The sequence below is a fragment of the Callorhinus ursinus genome, unplaced genomic scaffold (genome assembly GCF_003265705.2).
Source record: "Callorhinus ursinus isolate GAN/ISIS: 27379988/994484 unplaced genomic scaffold, GSC_fseal_2.0 scaffold12, whole genome shotgun sequence".
NCBI classification, from domain to species: domain Eukaryota; kingdom Metazoa; phylum Chordata; class Mammalia; order Carnivora; family Otariidae; genus Callorhinus; species Callorhinus ursinus.
Window position 1 is genome coordinate 67,343,425 of NW_027397074.1, and position 22,530 is coordinate 67,365,954.

The 22,530-nt window shown below is 50.0% G+C and overlaps 2 protein-coding genes across 3 annotated transcripts; one reads left to right on the plus strand and one right to left on the minus strand.

Moving 5' to 3' along the window:
* Positions 1-55: 55 nt before the first annotated feature.
* Positions 56-7,160, plus strand: FSCN3 (fascin actin-bundling protein 3). Of its 2 annotated transcripts, XM_025865561.2 has the most exons (8): positions 56-333; positions 1,331-2,027; positions 2,366-2,484; positions 3,185-3,344; positions 3,823-3,993; positions 4,303-4,503; positions 6,483-6,759; positions 7,043-7,160. In XM_025865561.2, the coding sequence occupies exons 1-8, from the start codon at positions 193-195 to the stop codon at positions 7,053-7,055; spliced, it is 1,779 nt and encodes a 592-aa protein (XP_025721346.1). In that variant the 5' UTR covers positions 56-192; the 3' UTR covers positions 7,056-7,160. The 2 variants fall into 2 exon arrangements, with proteins under 2 accessions (XP_025721346.1, XP_025721347.1); XM_025865562.2 differs by lacking the exon at positions 7,043-7,160 and having other exon boundaries at positions 4,298-4,503; positions 6,483-6,655.
* Positions 7,161-9,895: 2,735 nt separating this feature from the next.
* Positions 9,896-13,581, minus strand: PAX4 (paired box 4). Its single transcript, XM_025865538.1, has 9 exons — positions 13,549-13,581; positions 13,041-13,256; positions 12,674-12,749; positions 11,958-12,083; positions 11,665-11,747; positions 11,244-11,313; positions 10,697-10,752; positions 10,266-10,421; positions 9,896-9,979 (listed from the first exon to the last, which is right to left on the minus strand). The coding sequence occupies exons 1-9, from the start codon at positions 13,579-13,581 to the stop codon at positions 9,896-9,898; spliced, it is 900 nt and encodes a 299-aa protein (XP_025721323.1).
* Between the last annotated feature and the right edge of the window lie 8,949 nt (positions 13,582-22,530).

Below are 22,530 nucleotides of genomic sequence, written 5' to 3' on the forward strand. Positions count from 1 at the left end.
AGCCCTCACAGTCACAATGCTCCCGGGTCACAGAGGTGCTGGGCCCTAGGCCAGGCTCTGCCTGAGAAATTTCCTCTGGGGAACGTCTTCTGGTGGGTACTACAGGCCTGATTCCAGGCCCTATGGCCTGTGGAACCACACCAGGGGGGGAAGGCTGGGCCGGACGGAGTCATCACCTGCGGTGCCGGCCCCATGGAGGAGGTGGAGTGGACGGGAAGACCCAAGCCTGAGGAGCTAAGGGTTGGGCTCATCAGCTGGGCAGGATCCTACCTCACTTTTGAGGCATATAAGAACACGGTCACTGCTACTGCAAAGGGTTTGGGCCGGAAACAGGTAACCGAGCAAACCTGTGCTGAAGTCATCTTTCCCAGTGGCCGTGTGTGTGTGTGTGTGGTGGCTGGGGTACACTCTTGATCACTGCCAGACTGAGACCCTCCTCCCCCAGGCTTTTGCTCACAGGTCTCCATCGCTCCCTCTCCCCCTGTCTAAACCTGTTCTGAGAGGCAAAGCCTCAGCCCTTGCGGCCTTGCCTTCTCTGGCCGCTTTCTTCCCTCCACCAACACCGGGTGGTTGTGTCATCACAAAGGGGAGAGGTGAAGAGCCCAGGCTGGAAGGCAGGATTGTGGGCATCCGGGGGAGGGACTGCAGGGCCCATGATTCTGTTCGGATTGTGGTTTGGGAATGGGGAACTCTACAAGCCCTCTGGGAGTGTGCGTCTTCATTTTAGAGACGGATGCAGGCAACCCTGCAATGCTACCCCGGAGTGAGGCAGTAGCAAGGCCCTCGTTTAGAACAGGGTTGATCCCAGCTGAACCAGACAATCGCATCTCAACCGTGTGTGTTCCCATCCTTATCCCTGGAGCCTGGGCCTGCTTGTAAGAGGTCTTGATCTTCTCCTGCCATGCTGGGGAGGTGGGCTTTGGGGAAGGGGCGTGTTAGCTAGCATGCTATCCAGGGGCAACAGTGAGGAAGAGAAAAGTAAAACCTAAACCAAAGCACTTCTTAGAAAAGTAGTCATTGAAGGAAACCACCAAGTAGGAGAGAAGGAGGTTTACCTTCTGTTAGCTGGAAGAGGTAGGCGTTTAGAACGTCTCTTGGGATCTTGAGAAGTGCTCTGATTTCAGTAGTAAAGGTCTTCGGCAATCTTTCGATTACTGTTGGATGAGAGGATGGGAGAGCTGACAGTCACCATGGAGGCTGATGTGGAGGGGAAGGTGGTTGGTCCCATGAAGGTTGTAGGGTGATGCTGGGAGTGATGGTGGTAGGACTCCCTGGCCCCGTCATCTGGCAGTACTGATCTCCTTCCTCTCCCTCCCAACGACGCCTCCAGACCTGGGAGATCTTGGTGAGCAATGAGCACGACGCCCAGGCCGTGGTACGACTAAGGGGCTTGCAGGGCCTCTACCTCCTGTGCGAGGCAGATGGCAGTCTGTGCTATGGCCGGCCAAGGACCAGCCACCATGGGTGCTTCCTCCTGCGTTTCCACCGAAATGGCAAGTGGACCCTCCAGTGCATAATTAGCGGCCGTTATCTGGAGTCTGATGGTGAGGATGTGTTCTGCAACTCCAGGGTCCTCTCGGCTTACCACATGTGGACCCCCCGGCCAGCCCTGCATGTCCACGTGATCCTCTACAGCCCTGTCAACCACTGCTATGCCCGGGCTGACCCCACCATGGGCCGCGTCTGGGTGGATGCACCAGTTCCCTGCCTGGAGGAATGTGGCTTCCTGTTGCATTTCCAAGACGGATGCTACCACCTGGAGACCTCAGCACACTTCTTCTTGTCCCACTTAGACCGGCTGGTCCCCCAACCCTCAACACAGACAGCTTTTCATATGCAGGTGCGGCCCGGAGGGCTCGTGGCACTGAGTGATGGAGAAGGAGGCATGTTGTACCCACAGGGCACACGTCTGCTCCTGGGCCTGGGCTCCAAGCCCCACAGGGGTGAGGAGTGGTTCATCCTACAGCGCTGTCCCACCTGGGTCAGCCTCAGGTCAAAGACTCGGAAGTTCCTCTCCATCATCTATGGCAAGTGCTGGGTCCAAGACAGCTGTGGAGGGAGGGAGAGAGCTGACTGCTTAAAAGAGAAAAATATGTTGGAGATCAGCAAAGATTTTTGAACCTGCTGATAAAGAAGATCCTGGGGTACCAACAGGATTTCTTAGGTCATGGAGCAGGGTGATAAGGCAGGGGTATGGGCTTTAGGGGAAGTAGCTTGGGTCTTCTCCAGGCACCTATGATCCACAGAAGGTGGTAAAGGCTGAAGAGGGAAAACAGAGGGAACACAGATATAAAGTGTGGAGGAGGGGCTGAGACTGAGGGTGAAGCCAGATTCTGACTCCTTCTGACATGTTTTTTCTCTGCAGATGTTGAGGTATGTGCTGCCTCTGAGCACATAACCCCAATGTCCTTGTTCCAGTTTGAATGTGATGATGAGAGCCCTACCTTACAGCTTCGTGCAGCCAATGGCTGCTACCTAGCCCAGGTGAGACATGGGCCTCCTGAGCAAGAGAGAGCACAAGCAGGGGGGAAGGGCAGAAGGAGAGGGAGAAGCAGACTCCCCACTGAGCAGGAAGCCCAACAACTTGGGGCCCAATCCCAGGACACTGGGATCATGACCTGAGCCGAAGGCAGACACTTAACCGACTGAGCCACCCAGGTGCCCCATGTTTACATTTTTAAGAAAATGTTAAATAGTTTTCTAAAGTGATATACTATTTTACGTTCTTGCCAGTAATGTATGGGAGTTCTAATTGCTCCACATCCTCATCAACACTTATTATTGTCTGTCTTTTTAATTTTAGCTACTCTAATGGATGTGCAGTGACATCTTATTGTGGTTTTAATTTGCATCTCCCTTATAATTAATAATGTTGAGTATCTTTTCGTGTGCTTATTGGCCATTTGTATATCTTCTCTGTGAGGTGTCTGTTCAAATCTTTTGCCCTGCTCGGCGGGAGGCCTGCTTCTCCCTCTCCCACTCCCCCTGCTTGTGTGCTCGATCTCTCTGTCAAATAAATAAGTAAAGTCTTTTAAAAAAAAAATGTGAAAGCATAAATCATGCCCTGGGAGGATGAAGAAAGCCAGTGGGTGGGATGTGAGAAAGGGTCTAGGAATAAAAATGATGGGAAGAAAGCTGAGATTTTGTCCTTATTTCTCTTCTCTCCTTCCTGTAATCTCTCCAGAGGCGCCACAGGACAGTGGTGGCTAATGGGCATCCAATGGAGGCTGACACCTTCTTCCGTGTGCACTGGAATTGTGGCAGGATCATCCTGCAGTCTCCCAATGGACGCTTCTTGGGCATCATAGACAATGGTCTGCTGATGGCCAATGCCACCATTCCAGGTGAGGAGAGTGGCCCTCCTGCCAGGTTATTCCAAGTCAAAGATGCTTTCAGAGGGAGCTGGGATATAATAGAAAGAGCACTGGAGTTGGGGTCAGAAGATTTGGGTCTGTGTATTTGCTGAATCACTGAGTTTTTGTCATCACTTGGGCAAACACTTCTTTGAGCCTCAGTTTCCCTGGCTCCATTACCAATGGAGGTGACATCCAACCTGCCTGCCTCACAGGATTCTCGTGAAGATTAAATAGATTCACACATCTCAAAGGAAGGAAGAATATTGAAACCTCCTGGGCTCCACACTGTACTAAATGCTTTCGCAAACATTTTATAAGCACCTAGCCTAAGATCTGGCACATAGTAGGTGTTCAGTAATTGTTAAAATGTTGACAACCTTCTGCAATTAGCATCCTTCTTCCTGCTTCTATCTGGGAAAGCATCTAGAAGCAGCTCATCCAAATAACTCCTTTCTATTTCTTTCAGGCCCCAATGAGGAATTTGGGATTCGATTAGCTAACCGGCCCTTCCTTGTATTGCGAGGTCGTTATGGGTATGTGGGCACCTCCTCAGAGCACGACCTCATGAAGTGCAATATGGATCAGCCCGACTGCATTCACCTGCTGCCCTGCCGCCAGGGCATCTACCACTTCCAGGGTGAGGAGCTCCTCTTCTCTGGCCCTGGGTTCACAGTCTTGTCCTGCCTTAGCCCCAACTCAGACTTCATGGCCTGCTGCTCAGAGCTTACTCATCCAAAGAGGAAAAACAGAGTTTCTCTTTGTTTTCACACTTCCAGGCCCCCAGAATGGGTTGGCAGAGCAAAATCCAGCCCTCCCGCATTTCCACAGAGGGACCTGCCGACATAGGCAGGGTAGGGGGGCCAGGAGGGCTGGCATGCTTCCCGGGAGCCTCCGCAGGTGGTACCCCTGGAAGACTTCATCCTTCACCCTTCCCTCCCCAGCACAGGGTGGAGCCTTCTGGTCAATAACATCCTTCGGCACCTTTCGTCCTTGGGGAAAATTTGCTCTCAACTTCTGTATAGAGCTTCATGGGAGCAACTTGCTCACGGTGCTGGCACCCAATGGCTTCTACATGCGATCCGACCGAAGCGGCACCCTGTTGGCAGACAGCGAAGAGATTACCAAAGAGTGTATTTGGGAGTTTTAGGTAAGATCGAGTGGGTCGGGACCAGGAGGTGGGGGAGCAGGCATGGAGGGGCAAGAAAAGAAGAGAAGTGGGTGAGAGTGAGACCGAAGCACACCCGTGGACTAACTGCTGTCCCACAGCCTGATCAACTCCAGACTTTTATTCCAAATCCGTGCCTTTTCTCTCAGGGCTTCTAAACCCAGACTTGCTGGAGAAAGGAGGGGAAATCAGCGCTAGGTTTCTGGCGATTATGCCACACTGACACATGCGTGCAAGCAAGCTTGCAGGGGATAGAATCAGGTGTCCTCATGTGTTTATCTCTCTTCATTAAGATGCAGAGCTTTACCCCATTTTTAGGGAAGACAGGTAACTTTGGGGCATGCTTTCTAGCCTGTGCACTTTCTATTCCTACACCCCTGGATCCCTGAGTGCTGATGGCTCCCAAATATTCATCTGCAGCTCTCACCCTTCTCCTGAACAATAACCTCCTCTTTCCAACCTCCTGATTGACGACTGACTTGACTTTGTCCTGCCATCCCCTCAAAATCAGTCTCCTCCCCCTCCCTCCCACAGATGATTCTTCTGGCCCTCCCCCATGATTCTTCCGGTCCTCCCCCATGGCCATCTAGGGTATTGCTGTCCTCCCAAATGCTCTGGATCAAGACCTCAGCACCGTCTCTCCTTCCTCCCTTTCATTCCCTTTACCAAACTCTGAAAATTCTTGGGTACTTCCTTAACAATGCCTCTTGGGTGCTTGCTCCTTCTTAACTACCTTTGCTACCTTGTGGATCCAGGCTTTTCACCCAAAGCCTGCACTGCAATAAGAGCTCCCCAGCAGCATTCCCTGCCTCCAGACCAATCCCATCCAAGCTCTTCTCCACACCAAGTTTGCTTTCTTAAAGTGCTGTCTCTAATCCATCATTCCCTGTTCACACCTCTTCAGGACACCTCACTGTTCTTAGCCCTGTTTCTTCACAGTTGGCCTCGCTTTCCTGGCTTAAAAGGTCATGAGGATGTTGTAGGAAGAAGAGCTTTGCTTTTGTCATCATATAGACCTGGAACCTCGGGGAAATTGCTTTAACATTTCTAGGCCTTGGTTTCCTTATCTGTAAAATGGGAATAATATCTACTTCATAGGGTGGTATGAAGGTTAAGTAGCCATATGAATCTCCCCACTATATATGTTCACTCCTTTCTTGCATTTTCTACTGGTTTTCTCTACAAACCCTTTGCTATGGCCAAACTGGAAAAAAAAAATCAAACAAAATTCCACCAGGCTTGTTTTCTTATCTGTTCCATGAAGGGTTTCGATTGAAGTAAATTTCTCAGGCTCCTTCCAGGCCTGACATTCCAGTAGTCAATGCATCATAGTGGTTAAGAGCTCATTCTTGGACATTGAACTGGGTTCTAGTTAGGTTTTTATCACTTAAACTTGTTGTTTGATCCTGGAAAAATGAACCTCTCAAAGGTTCCTTACCGATGAAATGGGAATATAGTATCTATCTTGTAGGATTTTGTTGTGTTATGTGAGATAACGATTATAAAATGTGTAGTAAACAGCCTGGCAGCTAGCGCACTGTGCTCTATCAGAAGCCTTCCCTGAACCAGCTGAATTCTTAGTAAATCTCATCTGTTGACTACAATACCCCTTTGAACTCTGAGGCTATTTTTTACACCATTAAGTTGATTAAAAAATAATTTTACAGCATTTTCCTATAAATTAACTTCACATACATCTGTGTAATCCATCATCAAACATGGGACAAAACAGGGTGCCTGGGTGGCTCAGTCGGCTAAGCCTCTGACTCTTGATCTCAGCTCAGGTCTTGCTTGATCTCAGGGTTGTGAGTTTGAGCCCTTTAAAAACAGGAAAGAAAAAAAAAGAATGGGACAAATCACTTTATTCTGAATTTTCCCAGATGATCTTACCAGATTTTCCCTAAAAGCCCAAGATCAGCGAACGATTGACCAAAGATTTCTATTTCCTCTTCTCTTCCCAGGTCAATGGGATGCCACTTATGGAAATCCAAATCCTCCAGGAGAAACTACTGCACAAAACACAACAGGAACCTCAGAGTCAAGATCCTTGAGAATATCTGTTATACAACTTTCCCTACCCAGTTTAGCAAAGCACCTGTTTCAAGCAACAATACACAAAAGGCCACCCCCAAGACCCCTGTGTGCATCTGACTCAGTACAGAATAGGGGTCTGGATATGGGTGGAGACCAAGGACCCAGGCCACTCCAAGTTCTATCCAGAAGAGGCGAGACCAAATGGTAACCAATTCTTGCATTGATCTTCCCCCATCCCCGCCAGGACTACTAGAATTCTTCCAGTAATCCTATGAGGAGCCATTTTGCCCTGAAGGATTCAGAATCCAGAAATGATTAGATGTCTTTTGGTTTGGAAAGAATGAAGGATTATGGGTCCTATGGGCACAGGGTAATGGTTATGACACACCTTATACCTGGATAGCCTGAAATTTACCAACCATCTCACCTTTGATCTTGTCATTTGGGCAAGACAGGTACTTTCCCCATCACTGCCCACTTTTTACAGGGAGCTGAAGTGACGGTCCCATGACTGGGAGCTCTGACTCAATTCTTCGATTAGAATGCACTGTAACGTCCACTACTCTTTCCATCAAAACAGAGCTTCCACAATGACCATCATTCTCGTACTGTCTTTATAATTTTGGCCTTCATCTAACTACTATTTGCTCTATCAGTGTCTTTACTGACATAGACTCTTAAGTACTTTTATTTAGAAAGGAGTATTTTAAAGGTGCCTGGGTGGCTCATTCGGTTAAGCATCTGCCTTTGGCTCAGGTCATGATCCCAGGGTCCTGGGATCGAGTCCCACATCGGGGGTGGGGGTCTCTGCTCAGCAGGGAGCCTGCTTCTCCCTCTCCCTCTGGTGCTCTCCCTGCTTGGGGTCTCTCTCTCTGTGTCAAATAAATCAATAAAATCTTTTAAAATAAAAAAAGGAATATTTTAATCACTATCATAAAATGGAAGATGAGAATCACTTGCCATAAATAGAAAGTGGCCTTAAAAATAAATACAATGAAAACAAAGTGATGTTATCAAATCCTAGTTAGATTCCCTCCCCTGCCCAAGGCTCAGAACCTGAGGTTCCCTTTCCCTCTGCTACAAAAAAAGTTAACAACTGTTACAGAAGCACTAAACACTAGGACCAAAATGAAAGCTTTCTCTTCAATGTAATCAGAATTGAAAGGGAGTCAAAAGGGGAATAATTTTCTCATTTCTGACTAAATATTATTTAAAGCAGTGTCTACATGCCTCCTAAAGTGTTCTCAAATACCAACACTGTTGCCTGACCCCCAATTTGGGGAAATTGCACCATACTATAATGCATGCCTGGTTTTTAATCTGTTAAGAAAAGAAACTAAAACCACAACATGAGAGAGATTCCATTTGCATAGAGGGAAATGACCTCAGGTTTTTGTAAGTATGTTTCTCCTCAAGAGATAGAAAAGAATTCTGTAAAAATTTTAATCTAGTAAGGAAAGCTTGAGAACACTAGAGACCAGGGCATCTCTTTCCTAGAGAACGTTAAGAATAGGCCAAAGATATGGAGAGGAATACACTACACTCTTCAGAGAGATAGGACCTTGGGGGTCATTTAATGCAGAATCTCTTCTTCAGCATCCCATAAATGCATATACAAACTTAGATGCACAATCATGCATGTGCACAGATACACACACACACACACACACACACACACCACATAGTCTGTTACCCATATTCCCCACAAGTGGCCATCCATCCTCCACTTGAATGTGCTTGGCCATGGGGCCTCAGCTGGCAGCTCCCTCCATTGCTGACCTCAGTCCTACTGCTGAGTGAGTGGCTTGTTCTCAGACTGTACCATGCAGATTGTCATCCCCCAAAACCTCACCCATTTCTCTGGGCAGTCTGTCACCAAGGGCAGGGGCAGAGTGTGCTCCATGACCCTTGGGATTTCATTCGAGAGCTATGCTGGTCCATAGAACTTTCTGTGCTGATGGAAATATTCTATAATGTTTACGGTCTGATACAGAGCCAGGGGACACCTGTGACTATTGGGCTTTTGATATGTCACTAGTGTGAATGAGGAGCTGAATTGCTCATTTTACTTAATTTTAGTTACATTTATATAGCTACACGTGATTGGTGGCTAGTTGCTAAAGAGCACAGCACTAGAGTATTTGATGATGAGATAACTTCTGGAGGAGTACCCCTCTCAGATGGGAGAAAACAGACTTGCCCCCACTCCTTTTATCCTGCTTTGCACCATCATCATTCCATCCCCAGCTCTTCAAAGGGGAAAAAATTGGATGGGATGAGCCCATCCCTCATTCAAGGTACCCTTTTCTTCACCCCCCTTTCCCCATATTCCTCTCTTTCCCTACATGCTAAGGCTACCCAGGAGGAACCTAGAGATTTACCTGCAGGGAGACAAAATTGAGAAGATTTGGAACTTACTGCCAAGAAGAAGCAAGCAAACCTGCCCCCCGATCATGTATAAAGGGACGAGCAGAGTATGAAAAATGGCCTTTCCACTCTGCTGCTTTGCCAAAAATAATATGCAATTAAGGAAGAAATGTGTATTTTCTTAGATTAAGGAATTATTGTAAATGTTCTTAGATGTTGTAACTATGTAAGAAAAGTTCCTTATTTTGGATCCCCCAAATAAGGGGTGACATCCCATGATGTACCATCAGTGTATGGGTGTGTGGGTGGGTGCACCTGTGGGTGTATGAGCATCCAAACCTTAATATAGATACATATATACAGGCATACATATGTAGATATATACACAGATAGATAAATATATGGATTAGACAGATTAAATAGTTACATAGACCTACAGATACACTAAATAGCTGAGAGCTAGCTACATACATACATACATACATACATAGTTACATATATAAATAGATCATATAGACTAATATATGGATTAGATGGATTGGAAGATAGGGAGATAGATAGGAAGATAAAGATAATAGGTAGATAGATGGACATATAGATAGAGATAGAACAAACTTTATTGTTGTTAAATATAGGGGTGGAGGTATGAATGTTTATGGGAAAAACACCAAGAGGAACTACTGCTATTTAAAAAATGTTTTTATTCCTGCCAACTAGAAGCCATTTAAGGCCAGTGTGAGTAGTGCGTGGCCCCGGCCTCTCCAGCCCCTCCAAAGAAGTGCACATCGGAGGTGCAGCAGGGCAGGGCCAGGCCAGGTCCACGGGTGAGGAAGAATCCCAGGAAGGAGCGGGCAGCAATAATGTGCTTGGGCAGGATGATATTAACTCCTCCCCACCCCATCCCCTTTCCACTCTGGCCCTCCGCCCTCATTCCAGGCCTTGCAGGGGTGGGGAGCAGGGCCAGAGCAAGGCCTCAGGGGTACCAAGACTGGCAATGGAGGCAATGGAAGGAAGGGCAAGGGTGGCAGAGCAGGACTGAATCCAGGAGACAGGTAGCCTGTGGGGACAAAGAGAGGGTGAGTTTGGGTTTGTTGCTGTGATCCCACCCCTCAAAGTCACTGGAGGGAAGAGGGACAGACATCATATATATATGATGGATATATATACTCAAATCCCAATCCCATCCCCTTTTCCTGCTAAGGCTGTCAGTGGTACTATAGACTCCGGGGGTGCTAGTCTAGAAAGATGTGTCAAGATTCCTTGATGATCCCGACTGAAGATCCGCACCCTCTTGGGGGTCAAGGAGTAAGCCCTCCCCACGCCGTGCATGAGTGAGACTGGGCCTGTGGATTCTTACCCCAGCAGGGCTTGAGAGAGGCTTGGGGTGGGGTGTCACTGAGACACTTGTCTGGTGCTGTCCCCCAGCACAGCTGATAGCAGGAGGGACCCAAGGATTCGAGGGCAGGCAGGACTGCTGTGGGCACACAGCAAGGTAACTGCTAGAAAAAGCAAGAAGACCCCCCGCCCCTGCTGTCAGCGATGGCTCCTGTTCAGCAGACCTGGGGCTCTAAGGCTGCCCCCTGCCTCCGGCTGTATCCTGTACAACTCCAGAAGGCACCATTCACACGGTAGACTATGAGGATGGTGCTTTCTGAAATGTGCAGTGTAGGAACCTGGAGCAGTCAGGAATTCTAGCTCAGACCTCAAACTGGGAATGGGAGAAGCAGTGAGCTCTTGTCTTCCCAGTTTACAAACTCCCCTGTCTTCCTGATACCTGTGCAGAAGTGGTCCCTGGGGAGGCACTCGGTAGAGTCAGATCCTGGGAAGCACCTACAAGGTGAGAGCAGATCCACTCAGAAGGAATGCGTCTAGGGAGTGGGGAGGAGTGGGGAGGAGTGGGGAGGTTCTAGGAAAGGCAGCAACTTCTGGCAGGGATGGGAAAAGATGGATGCTACCACCCTAAACAGCTTCCTCCCCAAGGCAGAGCCTTGGGAGACTGGGGAAGAAAGATTAAATCTCAGGGATGGTAAACTGGGGACCATGCAGACCTGAAGAACAGAGACTCTGAATGCCGAGTATCTAACACAGGGCCTGGCACATGGAAGATGCCGAGTAAATGTGTAGTGGATGGATGGATGGATGGATGGATGGATGGATGGATGGATGGATAGATGGGTGGGTGGATAGATGGATAGGTGAGTGGATGGATGGATGGATGGATGGATGGATGGATGGATGGATGCAATGCACGCGTGGATGCATGGAAGGATGGGTGGGTAGGTGAGTGGATGGATAGAAGCATGGATGTGCAGAGAAATCACCTGGAATCTGCATTTCCCACTTGAACTTCTCTTGTCGGCGCCATTTGGCTCTTCGGTTGGAAAACCAGACCTGAGGGAGGGCAGAAACAGCATAGCTGGCTGTGCTCTCCACTTCCCGGCACCTACTGCTCTCACCACACGTTCCTGGTCTGGACCCAGACTTCCTCAGACTTGACGCCCTCCCTCCCTGCTTTGGCCTTTGTTCTCTGTCCCCTTCTTCACCTCAAAAGTTTAGGGTGGGGAAGAGAGGAGAGCAATCAGCTGAAGGAGAACAAGGAGGGTCTTATGTCTGATTTCTGCTACAAACAAATCTGTTTCCACCTTCTCGCCCCCTTCCTCACCTCACCAGAACCCAAAGCCTTCTCAGCACAGACTCTTTCTTCCTGCAGTCTGTGCACACTGTGGGGCAGAGCTCACTCACCCTCACTGTGTCTTCAGGCAGTGAGGTGGCGGCAGCCAGCCTTCCCCGGGCCGCTGAATCAGGGTACTGCCCACGCCGGAACTCTGCCGAGATCGAGGCTCGCATAGTAAGGGCATGTGGAGAGAAGCAAGGCCTGGGTCTCCCCCTCAGGCTCCACGTCCACCTGTTACAACCTTAAACTACCCTCCTCCCCAAGGCAGGGCCACCCACAGCCTCCACCTCTCAACTGCGGCGTTGCCTCCATGTGTCACACCAAGCACCCTCGAGCCCTCTGTCTGCCCCAGCCCTGGCACCTTTCTCCAGCGCCTCGGCTTGGCCCGGGGAGAAGATAGTCCGATTCCGGTGGCCAGTCCCTGGGTGGGGACCCCGGGGAGCCTCAGAGCCACTATGGGGAGGGTGAGGGACTGGAGCCAAAACAGCTGTAAAGGGGGACAAATGCTTGAGGTGGTTTGTGATAGTGATTCTTCTCCTCAGATGGGGTTCCCCAAGACCCCGGGGCTATGGACAAGGGATGGCATGGGTACAAGAGCAGAGCTGTGCTGGTAGGACATTCACAGCTCGTTGGAGGTTACTTCAGGGACACTGAGTGAGAGGCACAGCCAATGCCATGGTTGGGTGCATGCTTAGTGTTTGGGGAAACAGCCGCAAGGTTGGTCCAGGTTTGCACGATCCCACAGAACATGAAGAGTGTTCTGAGAAGCTGTGCACGAGGAAGAGGGAGGGTGCAGAAGGTCCAGTCCTTCCTCCTCCTTGGCAGATCCTGTGAACCTGAGGACCAAGGGACGTGAGTTCCATTCCAAGACCTGCCAACAGCTAGCTGGCAACCTTGGGTAAGTCACTTCCCTTCTCTGAGCTTCGATTTTCTTCTGCCAGGAGAGAACAATACTCCCTTCCAGGCCCTCCTTATTGTCTTTCTGTGAGGGTGATCCAAGAAAGAACAAGGGGCTTTGCAAACTGTAAAATGCTGACGTTTGCTCTGAGCGTCCCTGGGGGCAGCTCCAAGACCCACCTGGAGACCTGAGCTGTGCCCAGGGCAGTCTCTGGTCCTCCTGTAGCGCCCGCAGGATGCGGTTGATGGAGGAGACCTGGGGGAGTCAGGGTGTTGAGTGGGGAGATGGTGTGCAGACCCAGGGTCACATCCTGAATCCTTACCCCAATATCCTTTCTCTCCTCTGTCTGGACCCCCACATCATTCCCAGGGCAGGCTCTTCTCTTTCCAAGCTTTCTCCTTCTCTCTTGTCCCACGACCCCACTTTTCAGAAGAGAGCCCCTCGGCCCAGCCTCCCCAGCCTGGGATGGCCCCACTGTCAAGTAAGAGGGGGTCTTCTTCCCAGACAGCTGGTTTGCCAGCCCCGCAGGGAGGGGAGAGCACTTACACTGGGAGTCTTGTCCTGCGTGCAGAACCCTTCGGCACAGAGCTGGTGTTGGATCTCCCAGGCAAAGAGGGCTGGGCACTCACCCTTCAGCTGGGCAATTCGAGTGACCACAGGGGGTGTGGCCAGACGTGGCTTGCTTCCCCCAATCCCCTTGGGCTCCAAGACACCTGTGCGGTAGTAACGTGCTAGGATCTTGCTCACACAGCCATTAGATACCTGGGTCAGGTGAGAAGCAGGGACAGATGATGGCATGATTGGCAGAGGGTGAGTGTCCCTAGGGCAGAAGGAGGCTACAAAGCAAAGTGAGACTTACTGGCCCAGGCCGCAGAGTTGAGCAGTCAGCCTCACCCTTGGGAGCCTGAAGATCCCCACCCTGGACCCCAAGAGGGTCTCCCATGAAGTAGCCCAAGCCCCCAAAGCCCTCAGAGTCTGCAACAGCCTCAGACTTGCCTTAAAGAGGGTGCCATGTCCCTGCTTCTTGTTCCCATCCCTGGGTAAACCGTACTACCTTCAGGCTCCGGGAGATGTCACAGGGCCGCATCCCGCTGACTGCCAGCCGCACAATCTGCTGCCGGGTGTCCAGGGGCAGGGGCCGGCCGTTCACAAAAAATCCCCCCAGCTGATTCACACTGCTGATCCCTGGGCATGAGAAGGAGGCATCCACACATCTCCCCTCTCCCCAGCCCACCTGCAGCATGGAGGACCCTGTTGGGGAGGATTCCTCAGGCTGCTCCAGTAGGGCTTCCCATCACAGAGAAAGTCCTCACCCCCAGGGTCCCCCAGCTCCCCCTTTCTTTGGGAGGTGGTTCACGGGTGAGTCTTTGCTTTGAGGCCATTGGCTCTGACCCCTGTGATCTCAGGGAAGCAGGTGGAGCAGGGAGGAAGTGCCTGGATGAAGCTCCCCCAGAACACTGGCCAAGGGCATGGAAACTGGTGGCGTTTCCTCCCCTGGAGGGAAGCAGGGACCTGAGATATTGCCTCCCCCCTTACACTAGCCTGTTCTTCCCACTTCTCCCAGGCATCTTACCATCCTGCGGCATGTTCCAGGCCAATGCTCTTCACAGAAGGGCAGGAACTGGGAAGACTGGGGAGAGGGCTTCCTCCTAGGAGCTCCTTCTTTGGTCTTGGGGCTGGATCTGCAATGACCGAGGTTATTTGGGTGAAGCCTCTTGCTCAGAATGGTCTTGGGTTGTAATGTTTTGTGATAGAGGGTCAGGTTTCTAAAATTTGCCAGCAGGTTGGGTGAGAAAATTCAAATTCTCTCTACTTATACCCTTCAGTGACGAACTAACATATCACAGGGCCAGCAGAGGACTGGGTCTTTCTGGATGTCCTGATAAGGGCTTGGCGGGTGGGTAGGCTCTCATTTCTCACACTTTTCACTGAAAGAGGCCAGGGAAGTAGAAAAGGATTATGCATCCAAATGCTCAGGCTTTCCCTTTTGCAAATGGACCACTGTTATCTCTGACCCCTCAGAGCCTTCTCAGCCCTGGGTGATGTGCTTGGGCTTCCTAAGTTCAGATTCAATAGGGTCAAAACCCAAAACTTAGAATATTCTGCCCAGCCAGAAGAGGGCATCAGTGACCAAAGATCCCATTTGCCCTGGTCTGAGACTAGAGACCAGGTTCAAGGCCGCCTTCACTACCAGGCAGCTCCTAAGCTTAGTTTCTCCAGACCACCAACTAGAAAGCTTTCCTCAGAGCACTTCAGGGAGGGTCTTGCTCCTGATTTTTTTTTTTTTTATACTCTCCAGGAAGCTCTGGGGAAACATGGGGGCTCAGCTCCAGTCCTGGGCATTGAGGCTCTGGTCCCACCCACTGGAAGTTAAGGATGAACAAGCATCAAGTCTAGGCTTCTCTTGGAAGACACATCTCTTGGTATCTTCTAACATGCTGGGGTTGTTGGTTCCTATTAACTCTGGAGAGTTCTAGATCTTGCAGTGAAGCAGCTTCGCACTCAGAGACCAAGTGCCTGGGATCAGACACTCGCTCATTGAACTAAAACTTACGAAAGGCATGTTGAAAGAAGAGAGTGAGGAGCAGAAGAGAGCTGAGGGGCACCTGGGTGGCTCAGTGGCTAAGCGTCTGCCTTCGGCTCAGGTCATGATCCCGGGGTCCTGGCATCGAGCCCCACATCGGGCTCCAAGGAGAGAGCCGCATGCTGACTGATACAGAATAACTTGTGAGCACAAGAGAGTCTCTGAGCAGTAGGGGATGCAGATCCTGGGCCACTGTGCCTTTCTTGCTTTCATCAACAAGTAACAGGAGTAGAAATCACCTCGTTTCTTGCCTAGAACCCTGGCAGGGCTGGAGGTCACCCCAGAAAACAGCTCATGCATAGAACGTTCCTGCAGTAACTATGCCATCCTGGCTTAGCTCATTAATCCGCAATTATTTGCTGAATAAAGTATTAATCATCAGCACATTGCTGGTTGTTCAGGAAAAAGGGAGTGAAAATAAAAAGAACAAGGTTTTTGCCCTCCAAGAGATTATAGCACAGCCTGGAAGAGGAGATGGGCACTGGAGAAACAAGGAACTCCCAGAGTATGGAATCCAGAGCTCCTTTTAACTCAGTGGCTGAATTGGCTTATACTCACTCCTGTCCAGGGAGGTAGAGACACGTTCCCCTTCAAGCTCTCGTCTTTCCAGAGAGCCAGGAAAGAAGGCAGAGATCTTTCCAAAAAGAAAGTTGAGGCACAGATTGGGGTTCCCACAAATCGGGGGCCACCCAGGGTGTAAAACTCAGGGAGGGTTAGAAGCCAGTCCCTCCCCAGAAGCCAAAATTTCCAGCTCCTAATCCTGGGGCTCTTTCTCTGCCCCCACCCCTGCTTCATGTTTGTGTAATTGCCACCAAAACAATGGGGAGAGAAGAGCCAAGCTGGGAACAGAAAGGGCTCTGCCAGGGCAGGGGGCTGGGGGCTCAGGATATCAGCCAAACCTTTGCTATGACTGAGTGTCCCCTCTAAGTGACCAGAACTCAGAGGAGGAGTGGGGACTCAGGTTCAACATCCAAACCCAAATCATCTCCAAATGTAAAATTCACCAACAGAAACCCCATGCCCAACAGCCACCCCACTCCTTCCCAACATTCATAATAACTCGTCTGATAAAAGAGCTGGTGCTCCCAAGACAGGAAAGCAGGGTAGGGAGTTGGAGGGGCAGGAGGGCGCTAGGCTGCAAAGACAGAGGAGGAGGGAAGTTGGCTTGGCCACACAAAGACATGGAGACGGCTTGGGAGGCAGAGCAGACAATGAGCCTGCAGGTGAGCTACCTGTGTGGAGCCAATGAAGTGGGCGCTTCAGTGGGAGGGTCTCAGTCTCCTAGGCTGGGCTCCTGAGACCCCTGCAGGCTCCAGGGCTGATGGTGGTCTGGTCCTAGTAACAGCCTCCTCTCTGCTCCTGCTTCAGTCCTGCCAGGGGGTCCAGAGCTACAGAGAGCCCGTGCTCAGGAGAAGAGGGCAGCCTTCTGGGAGCAGGCAGTGATGTCACAGGCCATGAGCAGAGGAGAGAGGAGGAGGGAGGTGTGCACGGGGCTGACTGACACCGGCCCTGAGGCAGAGCAAGCCACAGCCAGTGACCCATTCTGCCCTTCCACGGGCAGTCCTCAGAGCCCACCTGGTGTCCACCTGCCACCCTAAGGCAGGTATAGAGCCATGTCTCGTGCAGGCCCCCTGGACCCCAAGTGCACCTGCTCAGGGTCCAGGACTCCTGAAAAGAATGGGGAATATGGAAGATGGGGGAATTTCAAGCTGTATCCTCAAGGCTTTGAATGCACAGAAGCCCAAGGGTGACTTCCAGAACCTCAGACAGCTACCCCCAGCCAGTGCACATGCCAGGGTTTTGGGGTCAACTCCTGGGTCTTATGTGTATTACAATAAAAGATAAATAGGTATATAGACTCATACCTAATACTGGCCAAATTGGCTCTAAATCTCTGAGAGAATGATGGTCCATGTAGAAAAGCACGTGTTACATAGCACCAGCTCTCTCCACAGAGCATCTTCACCAATTCTCCAAGTGGCTCCTTGACTGCGGTGACACCAAGGATGAATTTTTGCCTAGAAATAGGGGCACCCTGGGCTATAGAACCATGGCAACAGTGGTGGTGGTAATGAACCTCTAAGGGTAGTGAGGATGCCAGTGGGGTGTTTATGAGGAGGTGTGCAGATTGGTTGTCGTTCTTCTATCTCCAATGTTATCAGGCTCCATTACACTAGGGATTTGGTGCTTTTGAACTCTATGTTATGAATGACACTCCTGTGCCCACAAAGGAAACCACAGGTTATCTGGATCATTGTTGGGGTGGGGAAACCAGTAGCTGGCTAGGTGGTTCTTGTGGAATGGGGTGCTGAAGGTGAAACATAGCCCTAGCGATGGAAGCTTCGTTACCACCATGGTCTTGGGCAGATCCTTCATGAAGAATCCAACATGGAAAGTCCTTTGGGTCCATTCCATACCTTGGATTCTGTGAAACGCTCTCAGAAGTCCAGCTGAAAGTAAGCAGGGTGTAGGGCAATAAGACTAGACCCGGAGGGTGGAAGAATGGATTTCACTGGTAAATACTTTGGTTTGGGGGGCATTGGGAGTGTGTGTTGTACATTCAGCTTGATCCTAGGGTTGAGAACGCCTGTTCTCAAAGCAGGGCCAAATGTATCACAGAAATGGGTGTTCTATCTTACCCCCACATATACTCCCCTCCCATTCTAGCCTCCTCCAGCTTCCTCAGGCTATAGGCTAGAGCCCCGGGGCCACGAGGGGAGACTGTAGCAGCTGGCTTCAGCACCAGGGGGAGGACAGCACATCCACTAGTACCTATCAAGCCCATTCAATCCCTGGGCGTGCAAGACCGCTGTTCATTCCACTTGGCCATGCCTGGGTGACAGAGGGTCCCATGGAAGTCCTGTGGTAGCCCTGCTCTTAGTCCTCCTTTCTTGCCTCCCCCCTCCCCCCCACACCTGCCCCTGCATCTGGGGGCGCAAGGCTCCGCGTCCTGACCTGTTATTACCATGGACAGCTGCATGAGGGGTGGAGAGAGGGGTGTCAAGGGGAGAAGGGACAAGCCCTGGCAGATGGTGGTGGCAGCGATTTCCCCCATAAACTACCCTCTCCCCCCGCCTTTACAACACGCTCTTGGGTCTGAACAAACAGAGGCTTTCGACCTAGAGTTGATGGGGGGAGGGAAAAGAGAGGAAGGGCCCTGGCAGGGGGGCCTGGCCAGCCCAAAGGCTCAGCCACTCAGCCCTCTGCCCAGCGCACCAGACTGTTTGAGGAGCAAATATCTGCCCTCACTGTCTGACTCGCTCAGCCTCCCCCACCAGGTTTGGGGCTAATTGTCCCTCATTAGCTGGGCCCAGGCTGCCACCAGCCCCCGCCATCTGCTCGAAATTATACATTAACTCAGAGGTCTTGCCACCCGCCAGCCAGGCTGCGCGCCCCTCTCCAGGCCGCCCATGGCCATTCCAGTCTGTCCCTCACCCTGATGTAGAGCCCTAATCGCTGGCTTCTTCAGCCCTCAGAAACTCCTAGTATAAAGTCAGGTGGCTGTGGGAAAAGATCTGTCCTCAAGAGAGGTGGCTGGAATTCCCCTGCCCTCCTCATGGGGCCAGAAGACAAGACAGGCGTGTGCGTAAAGCTGGAGAGGGCAGGGCGCAGCCGGTGCAGGGACCTGGCGGGCAGCAGCGGCGGCTGTGGCTGCGGCGGTGGGAGCTTTGGTCTGACACCTCACCTGGGGTTTCTGGCGCTCACTGGGGGGAGGTGACACCAGTTCTAAGCTGTTTCCACTCCTCCCTTTGGCATCTGTTAGTAGGCTGTGGGATTCTGTCTCCCACCTTCCCTCTCTCCAGCAAGCACCATCTCAGGCCAGCCCTCAGCTCTCCAGAGCGCACTGCCTTGCGCCATCTCTCCAAAACCACTCTCTGGCAGCACGTGCCTCCCCGTTGAAAGTCATAGTAGTTTCCTTACTACAGAAGCACGGGGAATCTCCCAAGTTCCCTGGATATTCCTAAACTTGACGTTGAAGTTGCAACCCCTCCCCACCCCCAAGCTTTATGTAGTCATCCTGCTCTCCCCACCCAGTCCCAGCTCTAACATCTGCAAATCCCTGCACTTCTGGCTCAGTTTCTAGATGCTGGCTATCCAGCTCCCTCCCTCTCAACGCCAGGGAGGCAGTGAAGAGCACATCCTCCCAACTGTGGCTTTGAAGAAACGAGGACTAAGAGCAGGTGCCCCTGCTGTGGCTGTGCCCCTCCCAAGTGGGGCATAGAAAATGCTTCCTTTTCCTCTCTTCTTTTTTACCAAGAGCCCCTAGCCTCTGAGCTCAACCCTTCCCCATGTCTCTCTCAGGACTGGGCTTTGCGGGGTAGGGTGGTGAGTCTGCACTTCCCTGGAGAGAGAGCTGGGGAGTTCAGGGATTAAAGCCCAGCACCCAGGAAGGCCAGGCAAGGAAACCCGTGGGGATGTGAAGGGCAGGCTAGGAAGAGCCCAGCCCAGAGCTGCCAGGACCAGCACTGTGCGCCTCAGACTATAGCCGATCAGGAGGTCGGATGAAGCTTGGCGCACCACCTGTGGAGAGTGTGTCCTTGGGTCCGCATGCGCACCAGCCCTGCCAATGTGGGGAAGTTGCTGCGTCCTGGTTGGGGTTTTCACTCCCACCCAGTAACCTGAAATTCAATCTGTTCCCTGGAGATTGCCCGCTCTGTGCTCCCCAACGCTTCCCTCTCCTTCCCCTCCCCCACCATGCTTGGGGTAGAGGATCTGGGAAGGCAGATAGCAGTCAATTTTTTTAAATACACTTGAATAAACATTATTTTTTATCACAGTCTTGGATTTACAGAGAACTTTCAAAGATAATACAGAGCGTTCTCATGCACCCTACATCCAGTTTCCCTTATTATTAACATCTCACATCAGTATTGTATATTTGTTGTAATTAATAAACCAATATTGATACATTATTATTAGCTAAAATTCATTCTTTATTCAGATTTCCACAGGTTTTCCCTAATGTCCTTTCTGTTCCAGGACCCCATCCGGGACACCACTTTACGTCTGGTCACCATGTCTCCTTAGGCTCGTCTTGGCTGGGACAGTTTCTCAGACTCTTGTTTTTGATAATTTTGAAAATGTTTAGGAGTCAGGTATTTCAGAGAGCACCCTTCAGTTAGTATTCGTCTGAGATTTTTCTCATGATTCGACTGGCCTTAGGGGTTTTGAGGGAGAAGACCAAAAAAGGTAAGTGCCGTTCCCATCACATCGTGTTAAGGATACCTGCTGTCAAATGACTTAGTTCTGTTGATGCTGACCTTGATCACCTGGCTGAGGTAGTGTCTGTCAGGTGTCTCCACTGAAGTTACTCTTGTGTTTCCTTCCCATACAGCACTTTTCTGAAGGAAGTCCTTATGCACAGCTCATGCTTAAGGAGTGGGGACTTGTGCTTTCGGCTTGAGGGTGGACTATCTACATAAATCATTTGGATTTCTTCTGCCCAGATTTCTCTCTTCTCTCTCATTTATTTATTCAATGATTTCTTTATATCAATATGGATTTGTGAATAATTATTTTATTCTTTGGATTATAATCCAATATACTACTTTACGCTCAAATTGTTCTAACTTTGGCCATTGGGAGCTCTTTTGGTTTGACTCCCATGTCCCTTTGGCATAGCCCTATTGTTGTGGAGTTTGGTTTTTATCCTGTGTGTGTGTGTATGTGTGTGTCTCCTTATTTTTGGGCGCTGCAAGATGATCCAGGCTTATCTTGTATATTTCCTGCCCCGGTCCTAGAATCAGCATTTCTCCAAGGAGCCTGGTACCTTTTGTTGGAGAATTGTATGAGAAATGAAGATCTGGGTGCTACATATGTTGTTGCTACTGGGGCGTCAGTGCGTGTAGGTTCTCTCAGCTGACAGAGCAGAGAAACAGATGTGTGTGGACTAACCTGTGTCTATAGACATATCTATGAACAGTTCTATATGTAACCATTTGAATCTATATTAAACTAAACATGATGTCTCCAACTCTAGTCCATTATTACACAAATCCACCCCTCCTAGTTTCTGTGAACTCTGTATAATATCTATGTACAACTTATTTTGTTAGTCTCTCAGATTCTACTCATTTCCAAAGTTACTTAAACTGACTCCCTTCCCCTGACTCCCTTCACTGAAGCTGCTGCATATGTTTGTAATACAGTTAGGTTATTTTGTCATATCCTGCATTTCATCTTAGAAGTCCCTGACCTCTGCATCAGTTTTTTAAAATTTTCATACACTAAGGTTCACTTTTTGTGCTATAAAGTCCTATGGCATTTGATAAATGCATAATGTTATATATCCACAAGTACAGTTATTATACAGAATAGTTTCACCACCCTAAGAAATCCCCAGTGCTCCCCTATTCAACCTTCCTCCCTGCCCCCAAACCCCTGACAACCACTGATCTTTTCACTCTCACTACAGTTTTGCCTGTTCTAGAATGCCATATAATGGAGCCATTCACTAGGTAGCCTTTTCAGACTGGCTTCTTTCAATTACTAATATGCAGTTAAGTCTCCTCTGTCTTTTTACCACTTGAGAGCCTCTCTCTTTTTAGTGCTGAATTGTATTCCATTATCTGGATGTACCACAGTTTCTTTATCTGCTCACAGCTTGGTTGCTTCCAAGTTTTGGCAATTATGACTGAAGCTGCTACAAACATCCATGTGTAAGTTTTTGTGTGGACATAAGGATTCAGCTCCTTTGGGTAAATAACAAGAAGCGCAACTGCTGGATCATATAGTAAGGGTAGTTTTGTATGAAACTGCCAAACTGTCTTCCAAAGCGGCCGTACCATTTTGCGTTCCCACCAACAGTATATGAGTTATTTGTTGCTCAGCATCCTTGCTAGCATTTGGTGGTGTCAGTGTTCCAGATTTTGGCAATTCTCTTTAGTGGTTATCTCGTTGTTTCAATTGGCATTTCCCTGATGACATATGATGTAGATTATCTTGTCATGTGCTTATTTGCCATCTGTGTATCCTTTCTTGGTGACATGTCTGTTGAGGTCTTTGGCCCGTTCTTTTATCAGATTGTTTCTTTTTTTAAGATTTTATTTATTTATTTTGACAGAGAGAGACACAGTGAGAGAGGGAACACAAGCAGGGGGAGCGGGAGAGGGAGAAGCAAGCTCCCCACTGAGCAGGGAGCCCAATGTGGGGCTTGATCCCAGGACCCTGGGATCATGACCTGAGCCGAAGGCAGACGCTTAACGATTGAGCCACCCAGGCACCCCCCCCCCGTTTTTTTAAAAGGTCAGAGGGAGAAGCAGGCTCCCAGCTGAGCTGGGAGTCCGATGTAGGACTTGATCCCAGGACTCCGGGACCATGACCCTAGCCGAAGGTAGTCGCCCAACCAACTGAGCCACCCAGGCACCCCAGATTGTTTGTTTTCTTATTGTTGAGTTTTAAGAGTTCTTTGCTTATTTTGGATAATAGTCCTTTATCAGACTCCCCACAGAG